General features: G+C 46.2%; 1 protein-coding gene across 2 annotated transcripts in view; it reads left to right on the top strand.

Annotated features, from left to right (window-relative positions):
• LOC106592935 (chloride channel protein) overlaps positions 1 to 12,503 on the top strand; it is a 68,173-nt gene that overhangs the window by 34,197 nt on the left and 21,473 nt on the right. The window contains exons 1-11 of one of the 2 annotated variants that reach the window (XM_045718762.2): positions 1 to 8; positions 3,308 to 3,524; positions 3,632 to 3,763; positions 6,932 to 7,060; positions 7,220 to 7,353; positions 8,078 to 8,155; positions 9,308 to 9,386; positions 10,548 to 10,673; positions 10,831 to 10,915; positions 11,185 to 11,286; positions 11,964 to 12,048. The exon at positions 1 to 8 is cut by the window's left edge and continues 67 nt beyond it. In XM_045718762.2, the coding sequence (XP_045574718.1) occupies positions 1 to 8; positions 3,308 to 3,524; positions 3,632 to 3,763; positions 6,932 to 7,060; positions 7,220 to 7,353; positions 8,078 to 8,155; positions 9,308 to 9,386; positions 10,548 to 10,673; positions 10,831 to 10,915; positions 11,185 to 11,286; positions 11,964 to 12,048 (1,175 nt within the window). The remainder of the gene's footprint in view (positions 9 to 3,307; positions 3,525 to 3,631; positions 3,764 to 6,931; positions 7,061 to 7,219; positions 7,354 to 8,077; positions 8,156 to 9,307; positions 9,387 to 10,547; positions 10,674 to 10,830; positions 10,916 to 11,184; positions 11,287 to 11,963; positions 12,049 to 12,503) is intronic. The other variant, XM_045718761.2, reaches the window with a different exon arrangement.

Raw genomic sequence — 12,503 nt, 5'->3', positions numbered from 1 at the left:
CAGAACAGGTACTGTATGCAACAACATTATATATTTATCTTAAGCTGTTAAATGCGTATGTATCTTTTGAGGGGTTATACAGTGAGCTCCAAAAGTATTGGGACAGTGACACATTTTCTGTTGTTTTGGCTCTGTACTCCAGCACTTTGGACTTGAAATGATACAATTACTAGGAGGTTAAAGTGCAGACTGTCAGCTTTAATATGAGGGTGTTTTCATCCATATCCGCTGAACCGTGTAAAAAGAACAAAACTTTTTGTACATCGTCCCCCCATTTTAGGGGACCAAAAGTATGTGTACTTACTGTATGTTCATGTGATCAATACAGCATAATGTCTATTGCTTCCTGAAGAGAGGGAACATTTAAGTCAGCTTGCCCTGGCAAGACATCAGTGTTTTACTTGTTTTTTATCTTAATTAATTATAGATCCACTGTTAGTACAGCTATTACAGTGTAAGTGTCAGAATGAAAACAACTGAGTAAATGCTTGTTGCATGGCAGTCCATAAGCCTCTGGATATAATACAGTGTTGTTTTGAATAGGAATGAACAGATAGTAGAGGTAGCTTGCTCACTTGCAGTAACATTTGCTATAGGACTTTAAAAACATCAAAATACATTTTAAGAGGTGTGTTCAAGAACAGTGGGCAACATTAGATGTGTTTAACACCAGCCTCACTATAGCCTGTAATTCCATCACCCTATTAGGGTATAGGGAAGGGTCCCTATGGGGAATGAGTCAAGAGAGGTTAAACCAAGGTGAAACATTGCACAAGGCAGTTCAGCGTTATTGTTGTTGACCGTTTATTGTTCACAAAAAATGAATCCCTCAAAGTAGCCTAGACATTGCCCCTAGAAATTGTTTTATTTTTTTATTTAACCTTTATTTAACCAGGCAGTCAGTTAAGAACACATTCTTATTTACAATGACAGCCTACCAAAAGGCAAAAGGCCTCCTGCGGGGACGGGGCCTGGGATACATTTTCTTTTAAATACAATATACATATAGGACAAAACACACATCACAAGAGAGACAACACAATACTACATAAAGAGAGACCTAAGACAACAACATAGCAAGGCAGCAACACATGACAACACAGCATGGTAGAAACACAACATAACAACAACATGGTAGCAACACAACATGGTAGCAGCACAAAACATGGTACAAACATTACTGGGCACAGTCAACAGCACAAAGGTCAAGAAAGTAGAGACAACAATACATCACACAAAGCAGCCACAACTGTCAGTAAGAGTGTCCATGATTGAGTCTTTGAATGAAGAGAATTAGAAACAGATGACAAACACAGGTGAGGTGGGTAAACAGTGAAACACAAATCACTAGAGTGTTACATCGTTAATGCTTTTACTCTACATAAATATACAAAGCCATTTTGAAATGAACAACAGTTGCACCTGTATCAGCCAGGGTTCCGGTTAATTCCACAAATTCCAATCTAATTCCAGGTCAGTCTTTGAATTCAAAGAAAATTTCAATTATTCTCAATTACAATTCAAGTACATTTTAAGAATTAAATTCCCAATTCAATATTATACCAGACAATTCCACAAATTCCAATTTGAATTCAAACAAAATGTCAATTCTGCTCAATTCCAATGTTATGTAAATTTCAAGAATTAAATTCCCAATTCAATATTATACCAGACAATTCCACAAATTCCAATTCCAATATAATTCCTTCAGGCTTTCATGATGCCACTGTTCATACAGCTTAGCTATACTGGAAATATAGAAATACAAGTTGAAATTATTTAAAACAAATCATGCTGTCAATTTTTGGATACTACCTGGGAAATGCACAAATATTGAATTCCAATTAAATTCTAAAGATTACATGTTTTTACAATTTAAATTAAATTCTAATTCCAACAGTCCAAACGTGTTGAAATCCGAATTGAATTCAATGTAAATTCTCCTATCAAATCAAATTGGATTTCTCCACAACCCTGGTATCATCTGACATGGTTGTCAGTACGCCTCCTGGTTGGTTGCATCAGCTTTCCTCTCCTGTGAGAACCTGATACAGGACTGTCTGGCGCCAGTGATTTAGTTCTTCCACTGATTTAGACTCATGCGTTGCAACTTAGTGGTATGCAGATATACTGTAGGTGTAAGCGTAACTTGTCTTGAAGCACAGGTCCAGGTCCAGGTGTGTTTTATAGCCTGTGTAGGTTAATTAGGAGTGGGGTGGTGAAAGCGGATCCTAGAGCAGCTCCTGTGTGTGTGTGTGTGTGTGTGTGTGTGTGTGTGTGTGTGTGTGTGTGTGTGTGTGTGTGTGTGTGTGTGTGTGTGTGTGTGTGTGTGTGTGTGTGTGTGTGTGTGTGCGTGTGTGTGTGTGTGTGTGTGTGTGTGTGTGTGTGTGTGTGTGTGTGCGTGCGTGCGTGCGTGCGTGCGTGCGTGCGTGCGTGCGTGAGTACATCCGTGCATGTGTGTTGGAAGAGGAAGGTGTGGAATGTTCTGTCTTCCTGGGATCTCTTCCTCTGGCAACCTGGCTCCTGTCCAGCCCAGCTTCCACTCAGGGAGGGGTTTTTCCGATCTCTTGGCCCGTTTTGTCTATTTCTGGCCTGCGGCAGGGTATTCAGGTTGGTGTGTATCCCTTACAGACACGCCGCACATTCCCTCTCTACCTCGTTATCTCCAGCTATCCCACTGTGCGGGATCCAGTTTTCTCCACCGCTCCGATTTATGATCCCCCTTTTAATTTCCTCTGATTCTCTCGCCCTCCCACTCCCAATCACTTCCTCTCTCTCTCATCTGCCTTTCTTCCCTAACCTCAAATTCAAGACGATGCAACACATTAAAAAACCCTACTGCATCCTGGGGATTTCTGGGCTTTCTTGCTAATGTAATCTTTTATCTCAGTGTTCAGCTCTATGTGGAGAAGGCCTACAGGGAGCCTCTTGGTAGTGAAGAAAGCTGCAATGCTTTCTTGGTAATGAAGTCTGCTCTGTACAGGAAACTGCAAGGGGTTCTGGGTAATGTCATCTTTGATCTCAGTGTTCAGCTCTATGGGGAGAAGGCCTAGGGAACCTCTTGGTAATGAAGAGAACTAGAAGGCTTTCTGGGTAATGAAGTCTGCTCTGTCCAGGAAAGTGCAAGGCTTTCTGGGTAATACTATATAGTCTTTGCTCTATCCAGGGAGGTGCTCTTGGTAATTATATGTAGTATCCTGCTCTATCCATGTCCATGGGCGAGTAGAGGGAACCCGCTGAGCCTTCTCGGTAATGTAATGTAGATTCAACATTGCTTCCTGGGTAATGAAGTCTTTGCTCTGTCCAGCTCTACGGGGAGTACAGGGAACAACTGGGTAGCTTTGCCAGGCGGGAAGCCACACGGCTGCTGACAGAGAGACAATGGAGGAAACAGACAGGAGAAAACAACATGGTCAACGCCAGACGGGGGCGTGGCCAACGACATCACAACACCGTCACCATGGAGTCATATCTCAGCCACACCTCCTCCACAAAGAAGCCCCGCCCCTACTCCAAATGCCAAGGTGAGAGACAAGGACTAGTTCTAGCTACATCACTGTAAATAACCCCTGGTAAAAGTTATATTGAGGCCTAAACACATACAGTAATATAGCTTATTGTGTTGTTCCAGACTGTGTGGCTCGTATACAGCGATACATCGTGACCAAGCTGGGGGAGGACTGGATCTTCCTGGTGCTGCTGGGACTCACCATGGCCCTGGTCAGCTGGAGCATGGACTACACCAGTGCCAAGAGCTTACAAGGTACATGACTACAGTCCCCATAATCCACTGTGGCTGTAGCATGCCAGGTACCCTCACTAGATGGCCATACAAGACAGGATAAAAACTGAGGATCAATATCATGAGCTATTTGAGCTCAATTTAGGCCTGCTACTCAATCTCAAGTCAACCCCCAGTCCCTACCGCCTAGGTAAGTCAAATAAAGTCAAATAAAATGTTATTAGTGAGATGCGCAGAATACCACAGGTGTAGACTTTACAGAGTAATGCTAACTTACGAGCCCCTAACCAACAATACAGAGTTAAAAAGTAAGACACATATTTGCTAAATAAAAAAGGAAATAATAAGACAATGAGAACAATAACGAGGCTAAATACAAGCAGTTCCAGTGCAGGGCTACCAGGTAGTTGAGGTCATCAAGGTAATACTGTATGAACAGGTAGGTAGGGGTAAAAGTGACTAGGCAATCAGGATATATAATAAACAGAGTAGCAGCTGCATGAAAGTGTGTCTATGTGTTTGAGTGCGGTGTCAAATCAAATCAAACTGTATTTGTCACATGCGCCAAATACAAGTGTAGACCTTACTGTGAAATGCTTACTTACAAGCCCTTAACCAACAGTGCAGTTCAAGAAGAGTTAAGAAAATATTTACCAAATAAACTAAAGTATAAAATAAATAAAATTAAAAGTAACACAATAACATAACAATAACGAGGATATCTACAGGGGGTACCGGTACCGAGTCAGTGTGCGGGGGTACAGGTTAGAGGTGATTTTGTACATGTAGGTAGGGGTGAAGTGACTATCCATAGATAATAAACAGCAAGTAGCTGGGGGGGGGGTCAATGTAATTGTCCGGTGGCCATTTGATTAACTGTTCAGCAGTCTTATGGCTTGGTGGTAGAAGCTGTTAAGGAGCCTTTCGGTCCCAGACTTGGCGCTCCAGTTACGCTTGCCGTGCGGTAGCAGAGAAAACAGTCTATAACTTGGATGACTGGAGTCTCTGACAATTTAACGGGCTTTCCTCTGACACCGCCTATTATATAGGTCCTGGATGTCAGGAACCTTGGCCCCAGTGATGTACTGGGCCGTTCGCACTACCCTCTGTAGCGCCTTATGGTCAGATGCCGAGCAGTTGCCATACATATGCATGTGTGTGTGTTTTGTATGTGTGAGCTTATGTAGCTTGTGTGTGTGTGTGTGTGTGTGTGTGTGTGTGTGTGTGTGTGTGTGTGTGTGTGTGTGTGTGTGTGTGTGTGTGTGTGTGTGTGTGTGTGTGTGGTGTGTGTGTGTGTGTGTGTGTGTGTGTGTGTGTGTGTGTGTGTGTCAGTGTAGTATGTGTGGGTAGAGTCTAGTGAGTGTGCAAACATTTGATTAACTGTTCAGCAGTCTTATGGCTTTCGGGTTAGAAGCTGTTCAGGACCCTTTTGGTCCCAGACTTAGTGCTCCGGTACCGCTTGCAGTGCGGTAGCAGAGAGAACAGTCTATGACTTGGTGGCTGGAGTCTTTGACAATTTTTGGGGCCTTCCTCTGACACCGTCTGGTATAGAGGTTCTGGATGGCAGGGAGTTCGGCACCAGTGATGTACTACGCTGTATGCATTACCCTCTGTAGCGCCTTGGGGTCAGATGCTGAGCAGTTGTCGTACAAAGTGGTGATGCAGCCAGTCAAGATGCTCTCAATGGTGCAGCTGTAGAACTTTTTGAGGATCTGAGGGCCCATGCAAAATCTTTTCAGCCGCCTGAGGGGGAAGAGGCATTGTCGTGCCCTCTTCATGACTGTGTAGGTGCATTTGGACCATGATAGGGCCTTAGTGATTTGGACACCGAGGAACTTGACCCGCTCCACTACAGCCATGTCGATGTGAATGGGTACGTGTTCTGCCCTCAGTTTTCTGTAGTCCACGATAAGGTCCTTTGTCTTGCCCACATTGAGGGAGAGGTTGTTCTGCCAGGTCTCTGACCTCCTCCCTATAGGTTGTCTCTTCGTCCAGGCCTACCACCGTTTTGTCATCGGGAAACTTAAGGATGGTGTTGGAGACATGCGCGGTCACGCAGTCATGGGTGAGCAGGGAGTACAGGAGGGGACTGAACACGCACCCCTGAGGACCCCTGTGTTTAGCGTCAGTGTGGCGGATGTGTTGTTGCCTACCCTCACCACCTGCGGGTGGCCGTCTGGTAGACTTGTGTCACTGGTCAGCTCTCGGCAGGGTTTCCCTTAGTAATCTGTGAGAGTTTGCAAGCCCAGCCACATCCGACGAGCGTCAGAGCCAGTGTAGTAGGATTCGATCTTAGTCCTGTATTGCCTGTTTGATGGTTAGTCGGAGGACGTAGCAGCATTTCTTATAAGCATCTGGATTAGTGTCCCACTCCTTGAAAGCAGCAGCTCAGTGAGAATGTTGCCAGTAATCCATGGCTTCTGGTTGGGATATGTGCGTACGGTCACTGTGGGGACGATGTTGAAGGGTATAGATGTTGACCTTCCCTGCTCTACACGTTTCCCTGCTCTTCCCTTCTCTTCCCTGCTCTACACTCTTCCCTGCTCTTCCCTGCTCTACACACTTCCCTGCTCTTCCCTTCTCTTCCCTGCTCTACACACTTCCCTGCCCTTCCCTGCTCTTCCCTGCTCTTCCCTGCTCTTCCCTGCACTACACTCTTCCCTGCTCTTCCCTGCTCTTCCCTGCTCTACACTCTTCCCTGTGCTTCCCTGCTCTTCCCTGCTCTACACACTTCCCTGCTCTTCCCTGCTCTTCCCTGCTCTACACTCTTCCCTGTGCTTCCCTGCTCTTCCCTGCTCTACACACTTCCCTGCTCTTCCCTGCCCTTCCCTGCTCTACACACTTCCCTGCCCTTCCCTGCTCTACACTCTTCCCTGCTCTACACTCTTCCCTGCTCCTCCCTGCTCTTCCCTGCGCTACACACAGAAAAAGGGATTCAAAAGGGTTCTTTGGTTGTTCCCATAGGAGAACCCTTTTTGGTTCCAGGTAGAACCCTTTTTGGTTTTATTTTTCTGTGGAAAGGGTTCTACGTGGAACCCAACAGGGTTCTTCAAAGGATTCTCCTATAGGAACAGCCGAAGACCTGTTTTATGTTCTAGATATAACATTTTTTTTAAAGATTGTAACCCACTGCTCCAATCTCCCCTCTTCCTCTTCCTCCTCCTCCTCCTCCTCTCTCCCCTCTCCCAGCGTATAAGTGGATGCACAGGGAGCTGAGGGGGAATGTCCTGATACAGTACCTGGCCTGGGTCGTCTACCCCATGGTCCTCGTCATGTTCGCCTCCCTCTTCTGCAACATAGTCGCCCCTCAGGCCATAGGTAGGTACTGAACATAGTGTTGCTCTCCTTATCTCCATCTCTTTCTCCCACCTGGTTGCCCAAAAGTACATAAGTGGGATATAACTGCTCTGTTTCCAGGATCTACCTATCAATCACTCTTTTTCTCCAACATTCTCTCTGTTGTTCTGTCTCATGTAGGTTCTGGTATTCCTGAGCTGAAGACCATTCTGCGAGGGGTGGTGTTGAAGGAGTATCTAACTCTTAAAGCCTTTGTGGCCAAAGTCATCGGGCTGACCGCCGGCCTGGGCAGTGGCATGCCTGTGGGGAAAGAGGTGGACCTTCTCATCTCCTCCAATTATTATTATTATCTCTCTCCCTCTCTCACTTCCCCTCTCTCGCTCTCTTTCTCTCCCCAGTTCCTCCCTCCCTCCATCCCTTTCTCTCTCTCTCTCTGTCTCTCTCTCTGACCTCTCTCTCTCTTTCTCTCTCTCTGACCTCTTTCTCTCTCTCTGACCTCTTTCTCCTCTGTATCTATTATATCACCCTCTTTTTATCTCTCTGCTTCTTCCCTTCCTCTTCCTCTCTTTCCTTACTTTCCTCCCTTACTGTATCTGCCCTCCCCCTCTCCTCATTTCTGTCTCCTTCTCTCCCAGTGAGCAGTATAATAAACCATCTTCTGTCGTGTTTTCTGCTCCTCCTTGTGGGACAGAAACAAATATACTCAACTCCTCAACATTTTCCCTTTATGGAGGCTGGTCAACTGTCAAACAAAGCAATTATATCATGATTCATCTTTGCTGATACAATGTGCCCTAGTTAAGAATTCAAGTCAGAGCAAATTGTCCATGTCTGTGCTCTGTGCTCTTTGTCTCTGTGAATAGCAGGAGATTTTCCCAACCACTGATATAAGGTCTGGTATTTTCTCATCCCCCTAATGGTTAAGAATTAGGATTAAGGGAAGGGTAATCTGATCCTAGATCTGTGGGGACTGGAGAAGGGCAACTTCTACCTCAAGTGTGTGACTGACTCTGTCCTCCTCCCTCCCATGCTTCCTAGGGTCCCTTCGTCCACATTGCCAGTATCTGTGCTGCTGTGCTGAGTAAAATCATGTCCATCTTCTCTGGAGTGTATGAGGTAAGCCAAAACCCTGACCAAAACAAACTACAACTCCCAGCAACCCCCACTCTGACTAGCATGACATTTGACCTGAGTAATAACAGTAATATGGAATGTGGCTGTGAGGCTGTCGCTCTGTCATGTCTGTCCTCTTAATTGTGTCTTTTTTAAGTATCTTGTTCTTGTTGTTGTTATGACTGTCTCTCTCTCCTCTCTCTCTCTCTCTCCTCTCTCTCTCTCTCTCTCTTTCCCTCTCTCTCTGTCCCCTCTCTCTCGTTCAATCTCTCCCCTCTCTCTCGCTCTCTCTCCCCTCTCTATCTCGCTCTCCTCTCTCTCTCTCTCTTTCTCTCTCTCTCTCTCTCTCTCTCTCTCTCTCTCTCTTCTCTATGTCTCTCACTCTCTTTGTCTCTTTCTCTCCCTCCCTCACACATTGTCTGTGTATTAATAGTGTGATGGTTATGTCTGGCATGTGTATTAACACTGACCTCCCGTGACTGTCTCTGTCTCCCCCCTCCCCTCGCTCTTCCCTCTCTCCCTTCCCACATCTCCTCCCCATCCCTGCCTCCCATGTTCTCCCCTTCCTCTCCTCTCCCACTCCCTCTCCGCTCTCTCTTTCCCCCCTTGTTTATCCCCTCACCCTCCACCCACCCACCACCTCTCGTTTGTTCCGTGGACCCCTGCCCCCAGAGCAGTGCCCATAACCAGGACCTGCTGGTATGTGCGTGTGCTGTGGGAGTGGCCACCTGCTTCGCCGCCCCCGTGGGAGGCAAGTCCCGCCCACATACCCCTACATGCACCTCTCCATGGCAGCACCAGAGACCTGGGGGTTATGGAGCAGTGGGGTGCAATGCATAGAATGTTACAGATAGAAATGTATTGTATAGAATGGAATTAACTGTGTAATGAATAATGAATATTGCTGGCTGTATGTAATTCTATATGCAATGGCCTGAGCATTTTGTCCTATTGACTAGACAGCCTGTTCTGTCTGTCTGGTCTCTCTCTGTCTCTGTCTATTTTGATGATTTGTTCAGGGCTTGTGTGACTCTCTGGTGAGCTTGGTTGGTTTGGCGGTTCTCTGCTGTGCTGTTCTGTATTTTCTACCTCTGTCTCTCGACTCCTCTCCCTCCCTCTCCTCCTCTCTCCTCCCTCTCTTCTCTGTGTCAGTAGAACCCCTGTGGTTACACAGACATTCTGACAGTGGGCTGTGCCGTGGGGGTGGGCTGCTGTTTCGGCACTCCTCTAGGAGGTACTGTATCACTCCCTAGCCACTACACTATGACCTCTCTGCTGTACTTCACTACACCTCTTTCTACACCACTATCACTCCTTCACTACACCTCTTTCTATACCACTATCACTCCTTCACTACACCTCTTTCTTCACCCCATCACTCCTTCACTATACCTCTTTCTACCCCACTATCACTCCTTCACTACACCTCTTTCTACACCCCATCACTCCTTCACTACACCTATTTATATACCACTATCACTCCTTCACTACACCTCTTTCTATACCACTATCACTCCTTCACTACACCTCTTTCTATACCACAATCACTCCTTCACTATACCTCTTTCTACCCCACTATCACTCCTTCACTACACCTCTTTCTATACCACTATCACTCCTTCACTACACCTCTTTCTATACCACTCTCACAATCCTATCCTCCTCTTTAACCCCTGCTCTACCTTTCTGAATACCTCTCCATGTCATTCCCACTACTTTCTATCTCTCTCTACATCCTTCTCCCTCTCTCTCCCTCTAACCCCTCTATCTCTCTCTACATCCCTCTCTCTCTCCCTCTAACCCTGTCTATCTTTCTCTACATCCCTCTCTCTCTCCCTCTAACCCCTCTATCTCTCTCTACATCCCTCTCTCTCTCTCTAACCCCCTCTCCCTCTCTACATCCCTCTCTCTCTCTCTAACCCCCTCTATCTCTCTCTACATCCCTCTCTGTCCCTCTAACCCCCCACTGCTCTCCCCTTCCTGTAACAGTAATCTACAGTGCTGAGATAGCCTCAGCATAGAATGGAAACACTCAGCTAAAATCATTAAAGCTTGTCTCTACTTTTCAAATATTGTCTTTTATAATCTCCATTCATCTTGCCTACAGTCATGTCTCTGATTCGCTCTGATGTTTATTTTGCTCTCGAGTATTTAGCTATTCTGTGTTTGTATGTGTGTGTGTGTGTGTGTGTGTGTGTGTGTGTGTGTGTGTGTGTGTGTGTGTGTGTGTGTGTGTGTGTGTGTGTGTGTGTGTGTGTGTGTGTGTGTGTGTGGTGTGTGTGCTCATTCTGCTCACTTCAACTCAAATCTATCTATCTCTCTCCCTCCATCCATCCATCCATCCATCCCTCTCTCTCTCTCTCTTGTCCTTCCCCTCTTCTTCTCTCCTCTCCAGGGGTGTTGTTCAGCATTGAGGTCACGTCTACCTACTTTGCTGTGAGGAATTACTGGAGAGGGTATTTCGCTGCCACCTTCAGTGCCTTCATATTCAGGGTGCTGTCTGTGTGGAACAAAGATGCAGGTAAGCCAGGCAGCACCACATCACACACATATTTCCTCTCCAGAACAACTGAATCCCACTGTACACCTTTTCTCTCATGGTGATGTCATATTCATGCCAGGTGTTTTAGAATAGGATCGGCTTTCACTCTCTCACTCTCTCGCTATCCCTGTCACAGTCACCATTACAGCTCTTTTCCGGACCAACTTCCGGATGGATTTTCCCTTTGACCTGCAGGAGCTCCCAGCCTTTGCTATCATTGGGTGAGAGCGCTTAGTAAATATTCGTCACACCCCTTTTTGACCCTACAGTCTTCAACTGAACTTCACCCACTTTGTGATGGTGTGGGGATCAATGGGTTTGTGTGTGTGTGTCTTCCTGACTCCCTGTTGTAGAATCTCCTGTGGGTTCCTGACTCCCTGTCCCCTGTCTGTCTGTTGTAGAATCTCCTGTGGGTTCCTGACTCCCTGTCTGTCTGTTGTAGAATCTCCTGTGGGTTCCTGACTCCCTGTCCCCTGTCTGTCTGTTGTAGAATCTCCTGTGGGTTCCTGGGGGCCTTCTTTGTCTACCTGAACAGACAGGTGGTTCTAGTGATGAGGAGACAGACGGCTCTCACACGCTTTCTGACCAAGCAGTGAGACATCACGCACTCACGCACTTGCATACATACACACACAGTACACACACACAGTACACACACACTGTTACACTCACTCAAATGTCTTCACAATTGTAATGCTTAGCAGACATTATTACCCAGATCCCTGACACTTTCCACATTCCATTCCAGATGAGGTTCATTTGGGTAGCCTCTTCTTACAAAGTAGTCTGGTACAGGACGTTGACCCAGACAAGCATGGCTTAACAGCCAGCCATTCACTCAGTTAGAGACATTCACTTAGCCATTCACTCACCAGTCAAGGTACATTGAGCTCACACATTAGGAGGGGCAGAGCAGTAGAGGTGTCCTGCCATGAACTCAACAGCCTGACAGCCAGACAATGAACTGGGATGAGATTCCTGCCAATTTACGTTATTACCCTAAAATGCTTCACATTTAAGTAATGGCATTGTGGTTTGTTATAACGGTTGAGTATCGTATCCCAGTTGTTTAATAATATTGTGTGTGTGTGTGTGTGTGTGTGTGTGTGTGTGTGTGTGTGTGTGTGTGTGTGTGTGTGTGTGTGTGTGTGTGTGTGTGTGTGTGTGTGTGTGTGTGTGGTGTGTGTGTGTGTGTGTGTGTGTGTGTGTGTGCGCGTGTCTTTGTATTTGTGCGCATGCGTGTGTGTTTGCGCGATTGTGTGTGTTCAGTCGGTTAATCTACCCAGGTGCAGTGACGTTTGTCATCGCCACCCTGACCTTTCCTCCTGGATTCGGCCAGTTCATGGCTGGAGAGGTCAGAGAGCATTATTGAGCTTATAAGAGTTTATGTTCATGACTTATAGAATAACCTTTTATAAATCCATGTATTGCCTACAGGCTGAAGTAAGCAACCCTGTTAACTATAATGTTTTGTAGTGCGGTTTTAAGGTGATACGGATAAATAAATCTTTCAACACCACTGTATACCCACTCATGCAGAGATGTATAACCTATAACCACTGTCATAACCTAGAACCACTGTGATTATTATTTGACCCTGCTGGTCATCTATGAACGTGTGAACATCTTGAAGAACGATCTAGTCTAAATGGCCATGAACTCTTTTAATCTCCACTGGCACAGCCAGAAGAGGACTGGCCACCCCTCAGAGCCTGGTTCCTCTGTAGGTTTCTTCCTATGTTCCTGCCTTTCTAGGGAATTTTTCCTAGCCACCGTGCTTCTACATCTGCGTTGCTTGCTCTTTGTGTT

This window comes from Salmo salar, chromosome 05 (assembly GCF_965601325.2).
Source record: "Salmo salar chromosome 05, fSalSal1, whole genome shotgun sequence".
Classification (NCBI taxonomy): Eukaryota; Metazoa; Chordata; class Actinopteri; order Salmoniformes; family Salmonidae; genus Salmo; species Salmo salar.
Note: the sequence above shows the minus strand (reverse complement) of the source record. Positions and strands in the feature narration are given on the sequence as shown.